The sequence below is a fragment of the Penicillium rubens genome, assembly GCF_028828025.1.
Source record: "Penicillium rubens strain IBT 27055 chromosome Unknown utg000001l_segment0_segment0, whole genome shotgun sequence".
Classification (NCBI taxonomy): Eukaryota; Fungi; Ascomycota; class Eurotiomycetes; order Eurotiales; family Aspergillaceae; genus Penicillium; species Penicillium rubens.
Genome location: NW_026890599.1, coordinates 1,486,482 through 1,511,388, shown reverse-complemented (window position 1 = coordinate 1,511,388; position 24,907 = coordinate 1,486,482). Strand labels below are relative to the sequence as shown.

General features: G+C 47.2%; 9 protein-coding genes across 9 annotated transcripts; 2 read left to right on the top strand and 7 right to left on the bottom strand.

Annotated features, from left to right (window-relative positions):
• Nucleotides 1–2,246: 2,246 nt before the first annotated feature.
• N7525_000601 (short coiled-coil protein) lies at nt 2,247–2,636 on the bottom strand (the record flags this gene model as incomplete). Its single annotated transcript, XM_002562186.2, has 2 exons — nt 2,247–2,473; nt 2,569–2,636. 2 exons carry the CDS (start codon nt 2,634–2,636, stop codon nt 2,290–2,292), a joined length of 252 nt encoding a protein of 83 aa, XP_002562232.2. The 3' UTR covers nt 2,247–2,289.
• Nucleotides 2,637–7,061: 4,425 nt separating this feature from the next.
• On the bottom strand, nt 7,062–8,783 carry N7525_000600 (putative glycosyl hydrolase; the record flags this gene model as incomplete). Its single annotated transcript, XM_002562187.1, has 1 exon — nt 7,062–8,783. One exon carries the CDS (start codon nt 8,781–8,783, stop codon nt 7,062–7,064), a length of 1,722 nt encoding a protein of 573 aa, XP_002562233.1.
• Nucleotides 8,784–9,761: 978 nt separating this feature from the next.
• N7525_000599 (RBM8 family RNA-binding protein) lies at nt 9,762–10,357 on the bottom strand (the record flags this gene model as incomplete). The annotated part of the gene is made up of 2 exons (XM_002562188.1): nt 9,762–9,989; nt 10,112–10,357. 2 exons carry the CDS (start codon nt 10,355–10,357, stop codon nt 9,762–9,764), a joined length of 474 nt encoding a protein of 157 aa, XP_002562234.1.
• Nucleotides 10,358–11,167: 810 nt separating this feature from the next.
• N7525_000598 (Bax Inhibitor family protein) lies at nt 11,168–12,241 on the bottom strand (the record flags this gene model as incomplete). Its single annotated transcript, XM_002562189.2, has 2 exons — nt 11,168–11,648; nt 11,712–12,241. 2 exons carry the CDS (start codon nt 12,239–12,241, stop codon nt 11,168–11,170), a joined length of 1,011 nt encoding a protein of 336 aa, XP_002562235.2.
• Nucleotides 12,242–12,496: 255 nt separating this feature from the next.
• On the top strand, nt 12,497–13,200 carry N7525_000597 (EKC/KEOPS complex subunit CGI121/TPRKB; the record flags this gene model as incomplete). Its single annotated transcript, XM_002562190.2, has 3 exons — nt 12,497–12,652; nt 12,712–12,834; nt 12,901–13,200. The coding sequence occupies 3 exons, from the start codon at nt 12,497–12,499 to the stop codon at nt 13,198–13,200; spliced, it is 579 nt and encodes a 192-aa protein (XP_002562236.1).
• A 735-nt stretch (nt 13,201–13,935) lies between these two features.
• Nucleotides 13,936–16,590, top strand: slx4 (the record flags this gene model as incomplete). The annotated part of the gene is made up of 1 exon (XM_002562191.2): nt 13,936–16,590. The coding sequence occupies one exon, from the start codon at nt 13,936–13,938 to the stop codon at nt 16,588–16,590; it is 2,655 nt and encodes an 884-aa protein (XP_002562237.2).
• A 339-nt stretch (nt 16,591–16,929) lies between these two features.
• Nucleotides 16,930–17,587, bottom strand: N7525_000595 (putative C6 finger domain protein; the record flags this gene model as incomplete). Its single annotated transcript, XM_061211627.1, has 3 exons — nt 16,930–16,971; nt 17,065–17,325; nt 17,402–17,587. The coding sequence occupies 3 exons, from the start codon at nt 17,585–17,587 to the stop codon at nt 16,930–16,932; spliced, it is 489 nt and encodes a 162-aa protein (XP_061070853.1).
• Nucleotides 17,588–18,945: 1,358 nt separating this feature from the next.
• Nucleotides 18,946–20,243, bottom strand: N7525_000594 (uncharacterized protein; the record flags this gene model as incomplete). The annotated part of the gene is made up of 4 exons (XM_061211626.1): nt 18,946–19,158; nt 19,225–19,290; nt 19,396–20,082; nt 20,157–20,243. 4 exons carry the CDS (start codon nt 20,241–20,243, stop codon nt 18,946–18,948), a joined length of 1,053 nt encoding a protein of 350 aa, XP_061070852.1.
• A 2,290-nt stretch (nt 20,244–22,533) lies between these two features.
• N7525_000593 (ER lumen protein-retaining receptor) lies at nt 22,534–23,646 on the bottom strand (the record flags this gene model as incomplete). Its single annotated transcript, XM_002562195.2, has 3 exons — nt 22,534–23,103; nt 23,172–23,473; nt 23,547–23,646. The coding sequence occupies 3 exons, from the start codon at nt 23,644–23,646 to the stop codon at nt 22,534–22,536; spliced, it is 972 nt and encodes a 323-aa protein (XP_002562241.2).
• Between the last annotated feature and the right edge of the window lie 1,261 nt (nt 23,647–24,907).

Below are 24,907 nucleotides of genomic sequence, written 5' to 3'. Positions count from 1 at the left end.
TTGCGCGCACTCTCCCAGCCCAACACACATACACACACAGAAGTTCTTCAAATCAGTTCCTTATCAGGACTTCAACAAGGGCATCCCAGCTGATCCCTAACCTGGCTTTTCACCTTTCCTATTGATCACTCCCCGTATATGTGCCATGTGGCGTTTTGATTCTCACTAGATGTGGTTTCGAAGATAATCTCTCGTACACTATTCCAGTAATGACTTGGCGAACCATTGTAGCTGAAGCATGATGGCGCTCGTACGAGTCTATGTTCATCGCCTTCTGCAGGGTATAGCACGCCGTCTTGTCCAAGTAAACTAGACCGTCCCTGAATCAACATTCGCTTACTCACAATATCTTCATTCCCTGCCCGTTGGCAGCACAGCCACTGATAGCGCATCAAGGACATCGATCGGTGTGTACACCAGTTCGTCTGTTCCGTGAAGAACCAACAATATATGCATCTGCAACTAGCCCTATTGGGCCAGATTTCACAATGCTAGTCTAAAATAGACCCAAACCCAATTAGCATCCAAGCGAACTATATTCTAGATACATTTCAATCCAGTATGAAATATATAGAATCCCACACAACCGACCGGATAGGTAATGCGAAAGGTATACTGCGTAGAAGATCTCAATGCAATGTTCCAGATAATGAATCGGCACTATGTTATAAATATCTAACTAGGATGTGCGGACATGTGCATATGCCCGCGTACTGCAGAAGAACCGCAATGGTATCAGTGGCTGTATTAGCTGGACTATTGAGCTTGGGTGCGCCAGTTGGTGTCACATCACGGTTGATCGTCTTCTTCACACGGTATACGGTATGTATGTATGCATGCCATACCGCGTGTTCGTTTGGCACTTGTAATAATGACTTGATATGTAATTGGACGGCGTTTCACCTGGCATCTCTCTTGATCGAATTGGGTTATCTTTCTCCTGATATTGACGGTTTTACACTGATCTACTCTACTAGTGACGGTCTAAATTGAAATATTTTCCATTGCTATGGTCGAAACCACAATGCTACCAGCCACGCGGGCTCGATAAAAAGGGGTATGCGGACAATAAAGGGGAAATGGAGGACTTGAGACGCGCACGCTCCTGGGTATGTCAAGTGGAAGAAGCAGAAATAGAGCCACAATGATAACAAACATGATAAAAAGCGGCATCTTTGTCTCCCCATACAGAGACACGAGTCAGTCCAATGGAGACAGCAGAAGGAAATAGAGAAAAAGGAAAAGGTTGAAATGCAGATGTACAGAGAGCCCCTCCGAATATCGAGAAGGCATGTGAGGAAAGAGAAGAAGATAAATGGACTGCTCCAAAAGACCCCTTAAGATGCTTTCCACTTCCCACGCCGTTCTGTTGTGGCGATAACCGTCACCATGCAATGCCCATGACGAAGAAACATTTCAATGCTCTAGCAAGAGCCATTCAATCAAATCGAGTCTAGTCCCAGTCCCCGAAACGCCCAAGGTGCTATGCATCGAAAGACAACAAAAAGGAAGAAAAAGTACAAGTGAAACGTTGTTCACAGAGCCTTCAGAAAGACAAAAACGCCAGATGAAAGAGTGAGGAATAGGAAAATAAAACGGGCCAATAATATCGACAGGGTTGAAGAGAGGCAGAGTGGAACACTGCGTTAGATAGAGAAGGTCGCACACCGACTTTGAGGATGATGTAATGAATCCGGAAATCAAATGCCAAGTCAGGTGGCGGGCCGCTGTACGAGCAGGCATGCAATGATGTCACGAACAATCCCTTGAAGTCGCCCCCTTGAGTAAATAATTCGGATTCAGCCTCACCCCCCGGTTCAGCAGCCGATATCGGTTGCCCTGGGGGAATTGTGGAGACGATGACTTCGTGGCGTTTAAACTGCAATGTGGTGTGTTCCAGCGTGGCCACTCGAACCAGTCGGGTGGCAGATATGATGTTGTGAGAAAATGGCCGTAGGATAGGCCCCGGGTAAATGCTGACCCCATTGCTGAAAGAGAAACGGTAACAAGAAATTCCCCTAACCCTGCTGCTTTATGAGGCCGTGACATGCTGACATTGGGCCTGTAACTCATTGAGCGACCACTTGAATGTGCGGTGAGAAGAGAAATCCGTTGACCAGGGATGTCGTCGTAATGAAGTGAAAATAATTCGAAAATCTCGGTAAAACCCGCGACCGTATGTAACGCATGGAAACCCCTGCGGCAAAATACAAGGCGATCCCTCCTGATTAACGTCCACGGGATGGGGTATCCGGCCACCTTGCGACATCCGTTCGGAGGAAAGCCGGTTTATTTTTGTGCTTTGCGTGCTTTCGTACCGCGGGTCATTTCGCTCTTGGTCATGTTGCGAGTGAGACCACCGATGTAGTCTTGTAATATTTTGTTCTCATTTTCCAACTTATCATGGTCCGATTTGACCGCGTCGATACGTTCGGCGAGAGCCTGAAGGGATGATTGAAGAGCCTTGGCTTGTCTGTGTTTTTAGTCCATTTGGTTAGCCACCGAAATCTTCGAAATGGCGTACATCAGTAGCAAAACGCCTGAGACGTCTTCTGTTTTCCAACTCACTCCTGTAGGGTCTGTCGAGCCTCCTTGCCCAAACGCTCCAGATCGGCAGAATTGCGTCGTGGGCTCATTGCGCGGGCGTCGTCGGGGGGAAATTCTTCCTCCTCAATTTCAATTTCGGGGGTGGTCCCGAGGGACAAGGATCGAAGCACTGGGTTTGCGGCTCGCCATTCGCGGACGTTCTGATCGGCCTCGACGCTCGGTTTCTGCGTCGGATATAGAAGAAGATGATGAGAGAGATGACATATGCATGCGGCCACCGTCGTTTGGTTGCGGCAGAGTGTCAACAGGGGAGGCTTCAGTCATTTCTGTATCTGAGGCCATAAGGGTTACTGCTCGCGACACACTAAGATCGAAAGGAGGTCCAGGATGGCGGTATTGAAGTTTGCGGTTTAAAAGAGGCCGGAGGAAAAAGTGGCTGATGAACGACCACGGGTCTACCCCTAGCGATGTACCCCAGATGAGAAATCTGTGTTACGCTTGAGGTAGCTACCGGGTCGGTTGAAAGTCGAAAAGGAGAGAAGGATGTAATTTTCAAGACGACCTTGGCCGACTCTGAGTAATTTCGAAATGCGTTGGTTGAAAATGAATGCAATTCGAGATTGGCGGGAAGAGGGGAGAGAAAGGTAACCGGAGTAGGCTCAAAGGGAAGGTCTGTTGGGGGGGAATTTTTTTTCACCCTCTTTCCGGAAAGAGAGGCTGGCCACAAGGCGCGATCGATGCTAGAAGGTGATAATAGGAATTTCAAAGAGAAGAGACCGAGTTGAAGTGAAAAAAATGAGAGAAGAGAGAAGGAAGGGAGTCAGAAAACAGAGCTTGGGAAAAAGGAAGACTGAGTTTCGGTATCGGCGTTACGGCAGAGGGGGTACTTCTGAGTGACATTGGATTGTGGTACGACGAGTGCGGTACCCCTGGGTACCTATGGAGTCTCCAGTATAATTTGTCTATCTTAGCACCTTTTCAGTAGGTGGAGGAACTCATGTCCCTTGGATCATCCCTCCGAGATGGATCTTTTTCTTATTTTTCTCGATATTTTCTGTATATTTTCTGTTTTCTCGATGGAGGGATAGGTTCTGTATTACTCAGTATTTTAGTCTAAAACATTTTGAATCTATAATTCATATCCTATATCCTACATAGTTTTTAAGATAATAACATAAAGACAATATCCAATATAACTTTCAATTATATCAATTATAGAAAAAAGATTATAACCGGTGAGGATTCAGAAAAAGGAAAAAAGAGGGGATTTCTAGAAATGAGAGGCGTTCAGGAACTAACGGGTGGCTCCTTGGATTTCCCCTTTCCCTTTCCCGACAAGTATCCGGTACACCGCCGTTCCCTATTCGGGTCATGGTTGGATCAAGTACTCGCTACATCATAGGGCACACGAGTCCTCTTTCCACTCTCCACCGCTAGTGTTGATTTGACACGTATTTGTGAACATGTATGTTGTATGTATGTTCGTAGGTATATTGTATACAACATAATGGGCGTTCGCTTTCTTCTATTTTATATGCATGTCAGGACCTGCGAACTTGGGTCTTCCTGCATTCTATTTCATCCGATCCCGTCGGGAACCTGGGGGATAATCAATTAAAAAAAATCCAAATCCGATCTTATATTATTACTATAGAGAGTATTTATAATGTATTATAACAATATTGCACATGTGGTCATACCCCCGTCCTTGAAGGGGACATGCAATGTCGATCGAGCCTCACAGCCAAATGACGCCATGAATATTATTGGCTCTACAGCGTACGGAGTAATTATCATCTACATCATAGTTATAAAGAACACCTGTTATACTATGAAGAACAGTACCTTGTACACTACACGCACTTTTTGCGATGTATAATTGTTCAAATCTATGTCGCCTCGGTACGGTGAGGAGGATCCCAAGGGGTAAATACAGCCGCCCTTGGGCAAGATCGACCGAGGGACAAAGGAGGACCAATACCCGGTACAGATCCTGAAGGCCCATCTCATGGATTGTCCATCACCTGCCAAACATAAAATGTATAAAACGTACGATATATTGGAAGGAAAACAGATCCGAGAATAAATTCTAATAAATCCTCCTTCGCCCCTCGTTAGCCGCCTCCACCGCCACCAGGGAAGGGAAAAAAAAAAAAAATGAAACGAAACGAAGACACGGAGTAGAAAGATTCACAGTCAAGAATAATGGGGACTTCCTCATAGGAAAGTTCAGTGGCACTGCATTTGCTTGCTCCGCACCCAAGGCCTGTCGTAATATCCCGCGACCAGTCAACATCCACCTTAGCCCTCTACCAATGTGCGCCCAACGCTTGGGCTTCGGACGATCATTTTCATTTCCATGGATTCTAACATCCTTCCTTATTATTCGATAGCCTCGCTAGCCGAAAAGGAGTGCCATTATAGGCGCCAATCTCAACAAATCGTTTTCAGTGAATGACATCTGCTATGCTTTTCCGGTCCCGGCAATATCGATATTTTGTACTCCGTACAGACATAACCATCACCCTAACCACCGAATTTAAGGTCCGGGGATATGTACTAGTCTTCCGCCTTTGTCCACATTTTTGCTTGAATTAGACCCATCGGACTACTCCGTATAAGCACAACATATGATATGGGAACCTTGGAAAGTTATCAATAATCGAGTCTATCCTATATCGTGCATCTCTTGCCCCGCTTGGCTTTGCTTGTGCGGTGACAGCCAACTCATCCCGTCTATCAAACCAGATGCGTTCCTGGATCCCGTTGTCAGATGACTTTTGACCCTCAACAGCAGTTATACGCTCAGGCCTGATACCGTATTTCATACATCTCTAACAGTGTAACTACGCCGGGTGTACTTGTACGCCCTCTTCACCGAAGTCCATGAGGTGGGGGTTTGCGTGTGACATGCTTTGGGCCGTAATCCGAAAGTTGATAAGAACCATTTTAAGATATGTGTTTAAGGTATAAATTATACTGGCTAATATATTTTATATTATGGTTCCCACTAAAGGAAGAAGCAAAAACGTGGTCATCGCGGCAACTGAGACAAAACGTCAAAATCCATGACGATGTTTATATAACTATTTTAATATTACATTTGTTTATGAGACATCCGCGTGTCCATCGTAATATTAGAATATCACGCGAACCCTGAAATTGCTTTTTTCCTTTTTTTGGCTCTCCCAAAACCACTCGGAAATGACGGTCAGAACCCACCCGATCTACAAGTGCGTTTTTGTCTTGATTCGTGCCTTTGCCAACTCCCGAATCCCCACCTATACGAACTTTTTCCTCCATTACGGAGGTTATGGGGGTTATGGAGGGGGGCGCGTTAATCTTTAGTCGCACGCTAGAGTGGGCTTTTTCCTCCCTTCCTTTTGCTTCTTTTTGTCCTCGTCTTCTAAGTGGCCACCTTCCTATTTTTCTTCGATGATGAATATTTTACGCCCAATCATTTTGACTAATTTCAAGATTTTAGCGATCTTAGCGTGCTGCGTCCAAGGTATGTCCGAAGGAATATACCTTACGTATGTGTAGAGGCTTTTCTTCCGATCATTCCATGCATTGAACATTGAATATCATCTGTTTTCCTCCAATGGCCCGAAGTTGATACCCGCCTAGTATGTAGAATAGAGTTTAATATCCATATGATAGCCGAAGACATCAATTTACCCAAGTAGGCCGAATAACTGTGTCTCACGTGTCTCACGTCGTCTCACATCACTGTATAGTTGAGAGTCAATATCGAACAGCGTGTCCGTGGCAAAAACAGCAAAAACAATATGAAAGACCTTTCATCAATTCATTGCGCAGGTTTCACTCCGGGAACACAGATATTAGTGTGAGGTTCGGCATGTATAGACTCCGGCAAGACGGGTACGGCATAAGCAGACCCAAAATGGCAGGAGTCATCAACGTTGTGTCTCTATCGCCAGAAACATGTCTTATATTGTACGTCAGCCTCAAAATGTCCTATATCTCCCAAACTCAATGTACAACATAGGTAACACATAACACAGCACATATCCACTTGTGGCAGATCCGACGATCAAGTAATCCGGTTTTCAGATTTGAATTCCTGTTTTGTGCCGTGCATTGCGGAGATAGATCTATCTAATGTGGGAGCTGGGGATCCATTTCGACCAATCATTCCGTTGGGAAATTTGATGAGTGCGCGATGTGAGATCCATAGAGAATCGGATTAAAAGGCCAGCGCTGTAGTACCGGCTTTCTTTTTATCGGCAGTTTCAAGTGACAGGGGAAGTTGTCAAAAGGTGAATGCAGTCCCAGCTCTAATAATCGCAACCGGGCCTAACATGGGCGTTGAGATTGTGTCTAGAGTCCTATGAGAGCCAATGTTGAACCCGAAGGATAATGATAATGATTCCCAATAAGTGTAGACTGTATAGGTATAGGTGTACAAAAGAGCCTTAAAGCCCTGGATGCAATGAATGGTGTCCATTTACCACCAGAACGCCAACTCCCAATCCTTTCCCTTGTTTCGTCCACTATTCATCGTAGGATTGCCATTGATACAGGGCTCTCAAAACAGCGACGCCGCCGGACTGTGTTTCCACAGTGCGGCCTCGGCCACGGTCGTTGTAGTCTTTCGACGTGGAGCCTGTAGTCGAGGGCTGGATTTCATAATCGGCATTGCGGTAGTCAACAGCACCTTCCGGAATAGTGCTGCTATCCACGACCTCGTTGGCATCCAGCTGAAGATATGAACGGCCCCACCAGGTACCAAACTTGCCATCGTTGTCACGAGTCATCAGAGCGGCTTGCGCATTGTGTTTAATCCAGGGACCATAGGTGCGGCACTGTTTCATATGCTGCTCATAGACCTCGGCCCAGTCGTCATGTGCTGTATGTTTGCGAACCGCGTCCGCCAGGAACTGCTTCTCTTGCGGCTGAAGAGGTCGACAGAATGCTGAAAGATGATGGAAGAAGATCCCCTTGAAGGTCTGTCCATCCTGGGAGCAGGCTCCGCGAGAATCACATGCGTCCTCGAGCACGCCTCCGCGACCAAGTTTCTTCCACTGCTGGTTGGAGGTATGTGGCCACCCGGTAGCTTGCAATACTTCGCGGACAAGCTCGTGACCGTCGCGCAGATAGTCCAGCGAGTTTGTGGCTAGCCAGAGTCCTCTCAGCCCGCTGAGAATGACTCCTTGATTGTAGGTGTAGACCATGGAGTTAAGCTCGTCGCATTGTCCCGAGCCGGGGTTTGATGTGCTTTGCCAGCCACTGATGTGGAAACCATCGGCATAGAGGCCGCCAATCCCAGTCATATTTGAGTTCTTGAGCCATTCATACCCGTCAATTGCAGCCTGCAGATGAACAGGGTCGTGCGGGTTCTTCCGTGCGGGCTGTGTGCCTTGTGAGTCGACAAGGAACGGGGCCTCAATAGGATCTCCGGGGAAGTACAAATACATCTCGATGCTTGCGGAGATATAGAGCTCGTTCGTAATAGCATTCTTATACGGCAGCAAATATGGGCTCCATATCATGCCCCCCTTGCAGAGTGTCTCGTCCCAACCAGCGGAGGCGAGCTCGTAAAAGATGCGTGCTCTGTGCGCAGCAGAGTTCTGGAACTGAGTACCGTACCAGAGTTCTCCAGAGCTGTTGCTTGAGGAGACATAGTGAAGGTCCGAGTGAAGATTTTGGAACTTGATATTTTCCAACCATCCTAGCACAACCCATAGCATGTCATCATAAGCCTGGTTTCTGAGACTGAAAGAGTTTTCGCCAAAATAGAACGCGGAAGTATGGCTGAAAAATTGATTGACTGTATTCTCAAGCCTGAAGAAGGATAATCCTTGCAATTCATCGGTGTCGGGGATATCAAGCGGGCCTGAGGTTAGAGACGAGAGCGCTGCCGAAACGTGTGTGCCCAACACCGCCGCGGTCCAATCAATGCTGGTCGGCCATGTGCCTTGCCACAGCACAAAGTACCTGTCTTGCATCACCTGCAGGGCGGCGATAAGATCCTGCAAGGTATTCAGAATGGGATCGTGAATCGACCCTTCCGGCGCTGATTCAGTACCCCCAAAGACAGTCTCCTTTGAGGGATCATCAATCGAACTGGAAGATGAAGGCACTCCCAAAGTTTCCTGAGATGGATACGCCAGCGCATTGGTCACAGCTGAAAACGATAAGAAGCATAGAATAAGAATGTGGTATAGAGATCGTGATAGCCCCAAGGGAGCAAAAGATGTGTGTTGGGGAGCCATTCTGCCTCAGGAAATTTATCCTGTCAGAATAAGACCCCCAGACATAAGACCGTGCAGTCCGTCTATAAGAATAGAGAGTAGAGGGTGCGCAATTACAGCGGCTGAAATAGGACCAGCGATAACCTCATGCGCCATGCGGGAAAATGGGGAGCCCTGGAGCCGACTCCGGAGGTTTAAGCTTAGTCACCAGACCCGCTCCAGGGCAGGTGAGGACATCCACATCCATTGTCTTGGCATCAAAGCCTTGGAAGGCTATGATCACCTTGTGAAATCATTGGAGCCTTCTGATTCTACTATACTAACTCTAGGGTCCAAAAGTTAATTTATCGACTCTACTCCAGCGCCCACATGGCTGTCGCATGATGCACGCTGTAAGGGATCCTACATAGCAATACGACACCATATACTCCGTACTACGGAGTGGTAAGATACCATTTTTGACTTTGTCTTGAAACGAGTCACAAGACAAGTGGACGTAATGAGAGGCTGCTTATAACGGAGAAAACCCATGCTTTCATAATGTACATTACTCCCAGACGCTGGGCTTTGAGGTCCAAGGTTGTCTTTGTTGACCAGATGCTCATACACCATTTTCAAATTTCATCAAACAGCCTTTCTTTTCTGAGTCGAAATCAGCATAATTGTAGTCAAAGGTTAAGTGCGGATTTCCATACCATTATGACGATTTATCGTGGAGCCGGCACGTACCTCTTGTGTGTATGTGTCCCGTGCACACCCACACTCTGCCTGTGAACCCATACGGGTTCGATGAGGAGGGGTCATGCCGGCGGGTACTAGATAATATGTCCATCATTTGTAGACAAGTTCTGACAGGAAGGGTGGGCAAGGGTTCGAACGAAACAGCGCGAGGTATTGAGGAAAAAGAAAATGTGAGAAAAAGCAAAGCCCAGGTATCAAATGGAAGACCAAAGCAATGTATGCTGCTTAAATTCTATCATTCCCATCCCTTAGGGAAGCTTAGTCCCGGTCGCCGCCAGCTTCGGGGCTGCGACTCCGGTTGGGGCTTCTGCTGCGATTCCGAGTAGCCCGGCCCTTTGGCCCTCCATTCTTGTGCTTGCCTGATGGGGGCGGGCGGACAAATGCATAGTCGACATGGAGCGTCTGTTCAAGGAGCTTGGAACCGTTAAGGTTCTGGATAGCTTCACTGGCTTCGGGGAGAGTGGAGTATTCGATCAATGCGTAGCCCTACCGGAATAGTATTGTTAGCTATCGTTTCATTAACGTGAGTTGACAAGAATCCCCACATTTCAAGAAGAGACGTTCTTGAGGGTAGGTTCAGAGGTAGTTGTGGGATTGAGGATGCGCACCTTGACATAACCCGTTCGCCGATCAAGGTTCAAGCTGAAGTTTTTGATTTCACCATACTCCGCAAAGAGTTCAGTCACATCTTCCTCGGATGCTTCCTCGTGGATATTAGATGCGATGATAATCCATCCTTCGATACTACGCACAGCGACCGCGTTCCCCTGGGTGCGTGGCTCAAAACTGCGGTCCGACTGTTCGGGAACATCGTCGTGTGCCACGGGAGGGTCAATTTCCATTTCGTTCGACATATTGGAAGGCACAGGACCAAGAAGACTGATGCGATTGTGGAGGTATTATGCTGGGAGGTTTAGTCTGCACGTCCGTAGTGGTCAATGAGTATGGGTCTGTGTCGCGATATGAAGTCTGCAAAGGGTGGAGGGCGGTATTATTGGGCGGTCTCTTGGGCGGTATGGGGCAACCTACCAGTTTAAGCTAGCAATCACATGACCACAACTACCCGAATCGTAACATGTACCTGAATTTCTTATAGAGCCTAATCCAAGTAACACAATGCTGGGTAGTAATGTATAGTCTCAGTGCAGAAAGCCAGAGATGGTATTACATCCCTATCCAAAGCCTGATGTGGCTATACAAATTCACCTAGATTTATATCCACATGCATACTTGACTGCTAGGTGATCGCTATCATGTTTCATCGCATTGACGATTTGTATGTAGCCTCATCCTTACTCTTTGAGCCGGACTTTGCAGACTCGGATCATCATCAACTACAACATACGGAGTATCTTTCGAATGCAGCAATGTCAAGGGAGTGGAGATTTGTATTTGCTACCCTGTCTAGTATATGTCTCTCAGCAAGTACAAAACAGCGATTAGCTGCGCTTGGCCATCTGAGGAACCATCGAGGTTAAAGAACAAAACAAAAAAAAAAAAAAAAAGAAAAAAAAAAAAGAAATGAGTACAAAAGATAAACAGTTGGTTCAAATACAGGGTTAAAAGTCAAATGACTAAGAAAAAAAAAGCGAAACACCAATCCTGATGATGTTAGACGAACTGGGAATCAGGTTGCAAAGTTAATACAGTGGATATAAAGTAATTTAACGACGGTTGTTGCCCATGCCGAGGATCTGGACCATGCGGATAAAGATGTTGATGAAGTCCAACTCGAGGCTGACGCACTCGTTGACCACATCGCGTTTGATCAAGCCGCGCTCGGCGAGACGAGCATGGTGCAGAATCTTCTGCACGTCATAAAGAGTGAAACCGCCGAAGACAGCAAGACCACCGTACAGCCAGAGGCGCTCGGACCACATCAAAGTGCGAACAGCAGTAGCAGGGAGAACCATGGGGGCGAGACCAGAGAGAGCAACAATGGTCACTCCGGCAAGAAGAGGACCACCCAGGTATAGATACTTCTCCTGCTTGGCAGTAGCACCGACGAAAGCGATTGAGCCCATCATACCAACAGTGTAGAGACCGGCACGAGCGAGAATGGCGGGGTTCATGAACATCAAGGGGGAGAGAAGAGCAGCCTGGGTAAGGTTGAAGGCAGTCCAGCAACCATATTTCATGACGTAACTAATTGAAAAGTTAGCTCATATGTTTTTAGAAGAAACGAATATGAGAGGGCGAAAAACTTACTTATCCGGGGAAGTGTAGAAAGTGCCGTACATGGAGCCGATGCTGCCAACAAGGCCGACACCCATGACGAGCCACGGGTTCATAGCCATGAGACGATAAGACCAGCCGTTCATGTGGAGGGCGCGAGCCGCCACACCAATGATACCAAGACCAAGACCAGTGTGCATGAAAGTGTCATTCAAAAAGCTCCGCTCATAAGCAGGCATACCGCCGTCCTCCCTCGTTTCACGGTTAAAGATGAAGTTGGTTGCCATAACCGTACCACCAATAATGGCAGCGCCATATACCAGTTTCTGGGTCATGTTACCACCCTGCGCAGGGTTGAAGCTCTGCTGCATGTATGTACGGCGGAAGGCATTTTGGAAGTTTTGTCGGGACTTGGCGAAGATCGAGGACGAAATGCCCTGAGGCTTCGTTGCTTGGGTGGGCTTGATGGGAGAGTTGTGAATGAATCGGGCGGTGTTCGTGACCTTAGGGACCTGGCGAAGTGCCGAGGATACAGCGAACGGGCGCCGTAAAAAGAAAGCCATGTTTGCGATGGGGAGTGTCAAGAGTCAAGAGTGAGGAGATGTTTAAATGTCGGGCCCACGGGTGATATGGAGACGATTACTCATGTTCCGCCGGCGACCGCTTAAGTCCGGAAAATTCCAGAACTGGTCACGTGGATCAAGAAGTGGGATGGGCTTGTAGACTCACAGCAGGGCTCACTTTAATTCTTTTATCAGATCGGCTTGATTACACATACGTCATCTTCCTTTACTTTCCATTTGGGTTCGATCTCAGTCATGGCATCAAGTCTAGAGACGATCAGCCTGTCACATCTACCATTGATGCCCGTGCATGTTGCTCTATACCGCAATATTCAGAATGCCGCCTTTCTGAAAGGTCAGCTTCTCGCTGGCGATACAGAATTCGAGTATGCATTCATTGATGCAAGCATGGTATGTTAATTTGTCTTCGAGAACTAAGAAATGGACTGGTCCCTAACACCAAGCCACAGGTTTTGTCAAGGGCCCACGCCACTGCTGCAGTATTCAGAGCAGTTAATGATTACATGCACAATCGACTGAAGTCTCGTAATGTGCATTCTGAGATCGTGTTCTCATTGAACCCTACGAATAATGTGGGTTGCCATTTCTAGGAAATAGCTGCAAGTTTGCCACTGAAGCCGGGGCTAACGCGGGCTTAGATCGCCGAATCATTCCGTAGATTCGGTATTACTGATTCAACCAAAGACCTGTTGGTGGTCAAGGTTTCTGTCTCTCCGGAGATAACACATGAATCCGTCGCGGCCCACTTGGAAAGCTCGGTTCAAGGAACACCTGTGCTTTTCGATGACCAGACACTCTCTGAAATCTCTGATATCAACAAGATCAAGAAAGCATACAAGCTAGGAGCTCTGCCTTCGCCAACCGCCAAGGAGAATGATGAGGCTAAGCAACGACTCGAAAATTCCTTGTTGAGTGCAATCGCCTTGAGGGGATCATGAGAAATGGCTCATATGAAATATCCAAATTCGCTGTGCCCGAAATCCCTAAAGTTTACCATGGGGCGAAAACTCATTTTCCAAGTCGTGCTGTTGTTCTCGAGTGGGATATATTGTGCTCCAAATTGGCTTCGACTTGAGAATATACCCCAGCATCAATCATAAGCAGATCACCATGAATTCTCTGAGGTCTACTGTTCGTCGGCCCCGAGATTGAGCAGAGGACACCACAGGTATCTCTTCTGAGGCAATGTATAAAGCCACGACAATGATGAATTGAATGAAATATTCCAGAGGTGCAAAGCATGTTTTTGTACGGAGTAGTTCGACGCGCCTGGTCCTGACCGTTGCTTAGTGTGATATAGGACAGTAAAAATAGATTTACTTAAATGAGAATGGATTGACCCCAACAGACATTTAGCATAAATATATTTAGTATGAATCTACTCTGCGAATACAGTTGGTTGCCCGGCCGAACTATGTACATTCTGGTTAACTCAAAACGGCAATCCTGCAACTTTGCCAAGACCACGGGCGATCGATCCCGACGTCTGGAATCATTAAACTTGTATTGCAAAACACTACTTCTCCAGCATACATATTCAACTTGCATACCCTTTATATTATTTTCTCTTCAAATCAAACGTTGCCTAGGATATGTCTGATATAATAAACTCAAGCGGTACACGCGACTCGCCCTGATCGATCAAACAAACACACAAGACGCGACTCGCCACGATGACCAGCATGGCAGATGTGATAATTCTGTCGTCCTCTCCGCATCCACCGCGGTCGCCGGGGCCGGGTAGGCATGATACAAAGCCTGTCTCTCATGCCTTGCCACGGAGTGCAACGCCACCGCCAATACGCTCGACATCTGATTTGTCCCAACCTCATACGCGTTCCCGGTTTTTTCCCACTCCAGTCGCGAGCAACAAGTGTCCCGACGGCGCGTCGAAGCCGAAAAAGCGATTGACAAAGGATCCTGCTTCGGAAACCAGCAAGCAAACCGCACCGAGCAAACCGCGGCGGGAGGCGAAGAAAGTGGCGGGTGCGCCAGGAACAACTGCGCTTGGGGAACCCCAGCCAGAGGCTGTTGGCAAAAAGAATGACGCAGTGAAACCGACCAAGAGTCGTTCTCGAAGAAATGCGAAGAGTAAAGATTCGGGAAATATGACATTGGCTGGGAAAGTTACGAAGACAAGCGGCGATCTACCATCAAAGAAATCCAGCAAAGGTGGGAAGAAGACAGTTGCCACGAAATTATCTCCTTCGGAGGATACCTCTGAGAAATCTACACCAAAGGAATCGAATGCTTTGGGAAAGGATGAGGTGCTGCGTCTGGACGAGGCAATGAGAAGAAGGATGGATTGGACGCCACCAAGGGAGACCGCTTATGAAGAAATAGCTACCGTGACTGATCGTGGCAGCCAGGATCAGGACCGTGATTCGAGCTCTTCGGGTGGGTTTGGCAAGCTGGTATCCGACTATAATTACTCTGGGTCAGCTTTACATCCCCGCGACTTTGTGCAGAATGCAAATGGCGAAGGACCAACAAAGCGTCGGCGTATAGAGCTGGTTAATCCTGAAATTCAAGCACTGCTCAATGGAAGGTACTCTGATTCAAGTGACCAGTCATCTGGTCAAGGAGAGAACACGGGAAAGCCCAAAAAGACAACCAAGGGCAAACCCAAGAAGTTTACCACGTTGACGGCGCGCATGACTGCGCAATATTCAAAAAATGATGCAGAAGAGGATGAGCCGGTGATTGATTGTCTTGCAGGCATCAGAACGACAAAAGGGAGACAAAAAAAGGCCAAAGAGATAGAGAAGCAGTCTTCGTCCACTGTACTTTCCCCGGAAGCAGCTGTCGAGTTTCTGAATGATCAAGATCTTATATTCGGCAGCTGCAGTCAGTTGGAAAAAGACGATTCGCCCGAGACTCTGCGAGAAACCCAGCAAGCCATCCGTGTCCCCGAAGGTCCTTCATATTCAAAAGGGACGCACAATAAGGACCCCAGCGCGATCCAAGAATCGTCTACTCGTTTTGTATCAAAGTTGGCAGGCACCAGGAATCTGTGGTGTGTTGGCGCCAGAGACACCGAAGGATCTTTGATCCAACCAGAAACACTAAATGTGGTCGACTTGACGAATGGGGAAGAATCCCCTGGAAAGAAGAGTCAAGACGACGCGGAAAACCCCAGCCACAACACTCTTCAGAGTGATTGGTATGAGCTTGAATTCGCAGACATAGATTCACCTTCAGAAAAGAGACCATCGCCACTACCGACCGAAAGTGTCTTGGATTCAGACACGCAGGTTCAAGCTCCGGCTCCGATCCCTGCGGATACGGCTACGGCTACGGCTACGGCTACGGCCGTGGTAAAAGCCGCGAAACCTGCGAAGGGTGCCAATGATACCCCGACTGAAGCGGTTGATTCCCAGCCAGCTAGCTCGCAGGCACCCCCAATGCCACAATATACCGGATTCACAGACGCAGAGTTGTCTAAACAGGTCTCCTCCTATGGCTTCAAAGCAGTCCGCGGCCGCAAGAAGATGATCGATCTGCTTCGACAATGTTGGGAATCAAAACACGGTAGTGGTAGCAATGCTGCTTCTGACAGCCAGCTTATATGCCAACTTGAGCAACAGGAAGAACCTGCCTCTAAAATGGACAATGTTCCAAAATCCACCTCTGCTGCGAAGACGAAGGCTACGGTGAAGCCTAAAGCTGGAACATCTATTAGGAACCGAAAATCACTTGACGCGACAAAATCAACTTCCGCCTCGCGAACCAATCTCCAAACAAGCCCAAAGAAAAACTCAAGAGAGAAACCTATCACTGGGACTTCTACATCATTCATTGATGTAGAAGAGATCCAAGACTCAGAAGAAGAAATCATACCCTCTCCAAGTCAAGTACAAAAGCACTATACCGACATTTATTCGAAATCCAAGACCGGCAGTTGGGTGCAAGACCACTCCTTGGATATCCTCACAAAAACACCATCACCAAGCCCCACCAAGCGCAAGGTTGTTTCCTCTGATATTCCAGCCAAAAGACCACCATCCTCTGCATCCATTGCGACCACGCGCATGACAGAATCCTCTAAAGAGATCAGTCTGGCGGAGATATCCGCACAGATCACACAAGCTGTTCGCCTCCAGCCTCAGCTCTCGCCTCTGTCATCATCTCGCGGTAGCCGTAGTCGACCGACATGGCATGAAAAAATCCTCATGTACGACCCTATCGTTCTAGAAGATTTCACAGCCTGGCTCAATATTGAGGGACTTGGACTCGTGGGCGAGGATCGCGAGGTTGGTACCGCGTCGGCCAGGGAGTGGTGTGAAAGCAAAGGAATCTGTTGTTGCTGGAAGAAAAATGCCAGCTGATAAAAGGGCGATGGTTATTTGCATTGCATTTCTATTTTGGATACCCGGCGCACGAATTGGGATTACATGGTCACTACGTACATATACCCATTGATATGTCCTTCTGTAAGGAAGACAAACAGATTTTCTTTTTCTCACTCTACTGTACGGAATCTCTCGGTCTTTACTTGACTAAAAGACCCTAAGTCCGCAGTATTCAGAATACGAGCATTTATGTACTTATACAACAAATCTTGTCATGCTCTTCATCTCGGGCAGAACAGGACGGATGCAAATAAGAAAGCTAAGAGGCATGATAAACTGTCTATGGAGTAGCACGGGCAAAGAAAGACATCACAATCACAATAGACTGTGGTGATGGTGTCCGGGGTCAAGGTCCTGCTGGTAATTGAATTAGCCCTAATCCTCAAATTTGAAAAACCAGATCTATACAATGCAAGATAGATTATGGAGAAGACGAGTACAAAAACATACCTCGTAGTGATCCATGAGATTGGCTCTGTACGAACCGTCCAGACAGTCCTGTAGCTGTGCGTTCTTCTGCTGAAGCTGCGTGACCTGCTCCTTCAGGTCCTCAGTCTGCTTCTTGAGGCTCTCGATAATAGCCCGCATCCGGCCAGCCTCACCACGCACCCAGGTCTCACCGGTGACACGGTCAGTGACTTTGCATGGGATGTTGAGGGTGAGACAACAAGCGCAACCTCCGGGATCAGGTGTGCACTTCATCTTCTTGAGCTAGAGATCAACCCAAATGTGTCAGTGTGGTGTTCTGAGTCAAGTCCAACACAATATCGACATATGATAGACATACCTTGCAACGATCACAGGCCTGGCCGACACGATGTTGGGTCTTCGTGACCTTGGCACGCACCATGGCCGACCAGTCTGGCTCCGGGTCGTAGCGGCTGCGACGAGTCTTCTTAGACTTCGGAGGATTCTCGCTGGGAGCGTCGTTGACGTGGTCGTCGTCGGGGATTGTAAAGTCTGGGGTATCCATGATGAGATTGGATGGTCTTGTTCCTGGAGATTATGGGTTAAATGGGTTCTCATCTCGTCTTCTTATGCAAAACACCGAAGAAACAGATTGAGTCTGTGTTTGGGATCTTGGAGTACTTGCCTTTCATCTTCTAGGCTAGTTCCAGGTAGGAACCACTTTTCTTGTCATTCTCTTTTTATCTATCCAGAGAAACGGTCCGATTCAGATCTCAATCTGAACATAAAGCCTTTGTCTTTTGCCAAATCCCTTTGTTTGGATGTCTTCGCTGTCTCAACAGAGCAAATGGCAAACGATACTGTTTCGCTTGTTTGCTTTGTTAGCCCTATGAGAATCTCAGTCAGAGTCTCTGATCAAGGACAGAGCCATTGTTGTATACTCTTGGCCATTTTGCACGTGGTATATAGCTCCTCATTGTCCTAGAGACTGTCTTAGGCTTCCGATGTTTCCTTTTCTTTACCTTCTTCCGATGAGCGTTGATGTTTTGTTGTTGTTTTCAATGGTTATACACTTTATATGAAAGGAAGTGAGACCTATCTCTCTCAGATCCCGTCAAGATAAACCAGAAGTTGAATCTTTGCGTTGTGTAGAATTGGAATATCGATACCTCATCCTTGGACGTACTCTGATATGGCCCAGTGATATTGGTCTAGTACTTAGGGGTGTAATATAATTTTAACATGAACATAGTTCTTCAATATCTTCCTCATATGCATTAGTTTATGTGGGCTAGCACTCCCAATGTTGTATAATAATAAAAAAGAAACACACCACCCCTAATACATGGTGCTAATTGTCATGCGGCATAATAGACCCTAGCAGAGTGGGAAATTGGCTCTCTATTGTATCTACTGTATATCAGTATTATTTTGATAGGAAAATGGCCAATAGGTCAACTTGACATCCAAAAATAGCTGCTTGTAGATAATCTAAATTCTTAGCGCTTCACAGCCCCGGACCTGAGCCACTACTGCATTCCCACAACATGAGTGCTACATCAAACCTGAGAGCAAGGAGTCCAGGAACACGGTTACAATATGAATAATATAAAAATGGAAATGGAAATAAAATTTGAGATAAAAAAAATAAGAAAGAAATATGTAGAGAATGGTGTAGTTAATAGAAATGTCCCCTAGCTCTGCAAACATAGTACTGTCAAATCCGAGGCTAGTTGGTCATGACAATCATGGTAAGAGTCGGGGTGAGAAATCGATCAGGCTGATCTTAGAATGGAAATAAAAAAGAAATAAAGAGACCATTGAATGAGAAACGAACCAAGTCAAACCGAAAATGAACAAGAAATGAGAGATGAGAAGTAGTAGTAGAAGAATAAGAAGGGAAGAAAAGAATGGCTCTTGAATCTAAATGGTCGCTTCGTCGTAGTCACTGTCCAAGTCCAAGGACTGAGCACGACGTCTTTTTCGAGACACAGTAGGTGTCATAGGAGCAGGGTCAGACATAGCAGATGGCGATGCACTCGTGCGATCACGATGCTGCTCTTTCGTGTCAAGAAGTTGAAGTTGAGTTCTGCACTGATCAGGCGAGTACCATCTGGTACCACCAAGTTCTTTCATCTGAAAAACAAGATCAAAGGACACATTAGAGCTTTCCCTATATCATACAAGCATAGGGAATCTCACCTTGTCTGAAAGGTACTGGAATTTATCTTTTGCCCAGATGCCATGGGCGTGGATTAGGAGTTTTATCTAGAAGACATATGCATCAGATGAACTGTTCGACGCATGCATACTCCAGCTCACGCAGCACACAGATTGTTTACACCATGCGTTGCAGGGGGGTAACATACTCACATCTGATTCTTCCCAGCGAACCATTCGTTCGCGCAGCCGGCGATGAAGACGCATCTGCAGACGCGCCTCGGAGGCATCTTTATTAAACCTCTCGCGGAATTCCTCGCGCACGACCTTCCAGGCTGTTTGCTTATCTCGCAGCTCTTCTACAAATGCGTCTTCGTCTTCTGCTTGGGGGTCACGTCGGCCGCGGCCCGGGGCCCGGACCTTGGGGAGTATGTGTGAAGTCGGCTGGACGTACTGGCGACTTTGCTCCATGCGGAGGACGCCTTCTGGATTGGGGGCGATGTTGATTGGTGTGTTGCTTGGGTACTCGCGTGAGGACGCCTCCGCCGATACATGTCTGGCACGCTTGGCTGGTGGTGGACCCTGTGGCGACTGGCTAGGTGTTTGTGCCAGGCCATGCTGGATGCCACTTGGGTCCGGGGCATAGAGGTAGGTGGGATCGGGGGCTGAAGACCGGGGATAGTCACTCGGGAAGGGTGCAGAGATACCGAGACCCAGTGGAGCTGAGAGGGGGTCATTGATGCTATATTGGTATTCATGCACGTGGTGGTAGCCTTGTGCGTGGTAACTGACTGCTGGGCTGGCACGGAACGAGCTGTCCGGAAGACTGATCGGTGTGAGCATGCCGTTCGGAGCTAGAGGCTCTGTGCAGTAAGGACTGTGAGAGCCCACAAACGGGGTCTAGATCGTATACGGGGTCAGCTCATGTTGCGGGAGCATACAATGACCTGTATCAGAGGTGCATGGGGACATACCGCTGGCATTTCGGGCCAATGGGCTGGGATGCCTTCATAGTACTCTCTCATTTCCTCAGAACAGGGGATATCCGAGCGATTAGACATGATGCTGACTGGTTGCACTCAAGCAGAACATAAAACACGGGGTGCTTCAAAGTCCACTGCGTTGTCTGAGTGGGGAGAATAAACGCCGAAGCAGCAGAATGTGAAACGAGAGATGAAACTCGAGGCAAAGGAGGATGTGGGACTGCAGGCGGCTGGTAGCTGAAGCGTTAGGGTTGTATGTGTATATCAACGAGGCCTTTCGCTCCGAATGTTGGAAGAGAAGATTTGCTTTCCCGACCATCGACGGTAGTCGATCTTATAAGATTCATGCGAGCAAGAAAAGAGGGGAATATTTAAAAGCAAGAGGCATGCACAAGTCCGCCTATCCTCCACTTTGAGAGATATCACAGCTAGTGCCGGGATGCCTCGTGAGGCAAGGTGTGAACAATCAGTCGCGGGATTAACCATAGGCTCAGAGGGCACCAAAACAGAGATCAGTACCGCCGGCGAGCGCTGTTCCGCATTAGAACGTAGGGAAACTCATGAAGACTTCACGAGAGCCTGTATTTAAGCGCTGCGGGCTCAATAGTCCAATGTTGATATCCATATTCCGCCCCCATCCATGACGGGGGGCTCAGACTCTACATTTTGAATAGGAATTAAAGTGATTCTATGACTTCAGACCCACTGTAACGGGCCAAAAAATAAAAAAAATAAAAAATAAAAGGGAAAAAAAAAAGCAAAAAAAGGAAAACAAGAAAAACGTGTGCTGCTTAGGGTTGTGGATGATCCTCCACAAAGCCAAAGCGTAGCGCTTAGAGCTTTGGAGAGGTCGAGTGGATTGTGGAGGGCCCCATTAAAACCATACCTAGGTAATAAGTAATATCCCATATAGACTCATACTAAGCCTGTCAGTTGTAACTAATTCAATTATCACACTGGATCTTTCAATTTAGTCTTAAGTCTTAGACATTCAACTGTCAACTGCCCCCAAAGCCGATATGGCCCCTTCTTCAGAAAGATTTTCTGCATAAATCAGCCTTGTTGACAGCCTATCTACTCTAAAATTATTTTATTTTGGCCCCAGAAGAAAAGGAAAAGAAACCCCTCAACTCGAGGCTACTCAATTCCAACACACCGGTATGGGGATGGGAAAGATGGAGGGATTACGATCCTTCTTCCCCCATGCAGAGGCATTGTTCAAGACGGGCGGCTCTTGACTGGCCAAAGATGAACCAAAATCCTATTGAGGCTGAGAAGACCCCACGAGCCGCTTGGTGGCTTTTGTCCACGGAGAATTCATGACCGCTGGTTAAGCGCTGATGCAAAGACCCGGTAAACCCCGGTCATCTCGAAGGTGCAGAACAACCTTGGAACTTTCTTTGTATTATTTTGTTATTTCTTTCTTTTTTTTTTTTATCTCTAGGTATCTTCTTGTTCCTGTAAGGATCCTCGAGCAAAGGTAATTTTATTCTATTCTATTCGATCTCGAATCTCCACATCTCCGGTGATCATTTGCTGCCGGTGTCAGCTCTCGGAGCCACGTCCTGCTTCTAAGCGCCCGAGGAAAAGCTAGGCGTGTCTGGACCTGGAAGAGGAAGAATATGCTCACTTCTATTTGATCTATCTGCTCGTCACAATTTGGAAAAACTATTGCATGTTGAAAACCTATAGCTCCCATCTTGGATAGTATTAAACCATCCTTGAGAACGTGGATATCTCTCTCTTCGGGACCGTTTGCAAGGGAAGACTTTGTAGTCCATTTTTGGCCCCCAAATTCACCAGAGGTTAGCTGCCGTTGATTATTAGGTTCTCATTAAGAATTCATTAAAACTTTTGGACTTTAACACGTCCTCAACGCTACTGTGTAGTTAGGATCTCTTAGTCGAGCAATTAGAGATATTGGTCGAAAGAAACTCGGGTTTGCATATCAGCGTTCCTTGGATCCTAACATTTAGATTTCCTAGACCATGTACATGTGTTGACTCTTTACTTTCTCACTTTCACCCCTGTATGGAAACTTCCGTTTCTGACATTGTCTTATGAGCTACACATGTCGGGTATTTCGTGGGGGCCGAATGCTGAGCAAAAAATGGCCCCCATAAACTCGCGGCCAGACCACGGAATACCCCGTACATGTTCTCATTTCCTAATTCTATCATAAAAAAAGTCCCGAAAATAAAAAGGTGGGTATCAAATCCCGGGAGATAACCAGACTAGAACGGCACGGGTCTTCCCGTGCAGTCCACAGGTCAACCGCTTTAGAGTCCATCCTCTGCACAACGTCCAACCTGACTGGCATATAGATATGCCATGATGTGATCGAGTTTCCCCCATAGCAAGACATCACTTAACGGGAATTGTTCACCCGGTGATCATTGGTTTCGTCCTCATCCCCCGAAAACCCATCTAAGCTATCATCATGATGATGTCCCTTATTGTGACCATTGCTCTCCAATGTATCGTCGGCTGCGATGGAAATGCCACGAGCGCCCCATCGGTTGTGGTTTGGTTGACTATCCACCCCTTCCTCCTCGTCTCGAAGGCGCTGTTCTTCGTCTACCGAGTTTCGCGATGCTCGGAAATTCACCACACGATTCACTAGCCAACTGTTCCCGTAGTCCTCGGAGTCAACGACACCACCATTGCGAAGCTTGACTCGCTGGCGCGAATAGTATACCCATGCAAAGTCGACATAGAAGGCAGTCTGTACAATGCCAAACACGACCGCGATCCAATCATGGAAAGGCTCCTTGTTGAAGAGGCGGACAATCCAATTGAGAATGTAGAATGCTCTGTAGGAGCCCAGAGCAAGCAGGTAATATGAGTCGATCACCGTCGGGACAGTGGTCTGGCGAAGGAGAAGGAGCTGGGGCAGAACACACACAGACTCGAGAATAATAGAGAAAGCCCAGCAAAACTAAGTGATGGGATCAGTTAGGCCGCAAAGTATGAATATAATGAATGCTTCGGAATTGCCCAACTTACCTCAATGAACCACGCATTGTAATCATCGGTGTCCAGAAGCCAGATTGAGATAGGTGCCAAAATAAGGGACCCGGCCACAGACCACAAGCCGAGTTTCCAAGCTCGTTCCCGCTCTCTCGTCCGCGGGAACACCTTCATCATCAGGAAGACCAGGTATGAGGATGAGATGAGGTAGAATAGTTTGAAGGAGACATTCCAAATGCTGTGCCACGTGCCACTCGTGTATGTGCGGGGATCGAATAGATCGAGATAGCGAAATACGAAGACGACGCCGTAAAGGATCTGCGTGAGGAGTGAGACGCCTAATTCAAATGACCGTGTCAGTGAGCTCTGCAGGGTACCTAGGTAATCGGGTTGATGCAAAGGTGCACGAACCCTCGGCGCTCTTGTTCTTGTGGATAGCCCAGAGCAGGACGCATATTGAGCCTGCATGGGACAGATCTCCAATTATACGAAAGACGTTCCAGGTCACCATGGTTAGGGGGTGTGATAGGACAATAAAACAATGAGTTGGACACAGGGTGTGGACACTTGTCAAGCTATCACCATCGAGATCGGCGCCAAGTATCTGGCCGAATGGGAGAATCAAGTGTTGTCGAGTAGATTGGAAGGGGAAGAACTTGTTTCCTGTGTATTTACGTTCCCTCCAATGAGATTATGGTATTAACGTGCAGGGAGATGCAACAAGTGAAGGTATATTGGCGCTGTTGGAGTGACCTGGGGGAGTTCGTTATCGGCGATCCACATGAGCTCGGGCCGCGTGTCCTCTCACGTGAGGTTGACGTCAGCGCGTAAATCGAGCCTTGCAAGCGCTGGAGTAGTTGCATGGTGAGAAATATGATGCATTGACTTTATTAGACAGTGACAGGAAGAAAGAATTGACATTTTTGGGGGTCTATCTTGTTGCCTAGTGGCCGGTAATGATTGACATGTGCTGTTTAACATTGCGGTCTCGATGTATATATTCGGTACGACAACATGTGAAATAAGTACCAAGGCATCTGTTCGACAATCAGGCTTCGAAGTACTAAGCATATCATATTAAAGTGTTGCTCTTAGCAAGCTACATATTTAGGGTTCACTAAGCACTATTGGGGGAGATGAACTAAAAAGGGAAAGATGCGGGGATGTCTAAGAGCAGATACTAGAGGACGTACAACTTACTCGATAGGTATTTGAGTTATCGGAAGTTGATTCGAGGCTCTTCTTAAGCTTCTGGAGTGATACCGACGATCCTGGATTCTAGTTGAAACCAAGATCTGATTATCTGTACTTGTGACCGTGGTGGATTCGATAAGGCCTAGATGCTTCAGGTGATGCAGGCGACGCGGTACGATCCCAAAGCAGATGTAATCGCTATAAATGAGCCCTGGAGCCGTACCCAATTGTCAATATTAGCTTCGTTAATGTTCCCAGGAGTAACGACTGATGATTTAGTAAGAATGAAGCTTGACATGGTAGAAAGGGCCCTATTTCATCGTAGAGCTGTTCCGAGGCTGAAACGATCGATTGAGTGAAAACAGCAAGGAACTGGTCATATTCAAAGAGTCCTTTTGTTGTTTTCGCCGAGTAATTCAGAGTATTTGGAACTACCTGATGAAACACATCCTTTTCGGCCGTGTTGATCAAGGAACTTGATATCCCTCGATTTTGATAGAGAAACCTTTTCTATTTATTAAAACAGGGTGATGCAAGTCATATTTACCACCAGCGAGTCTTGGCAGTATCTTTTTGCA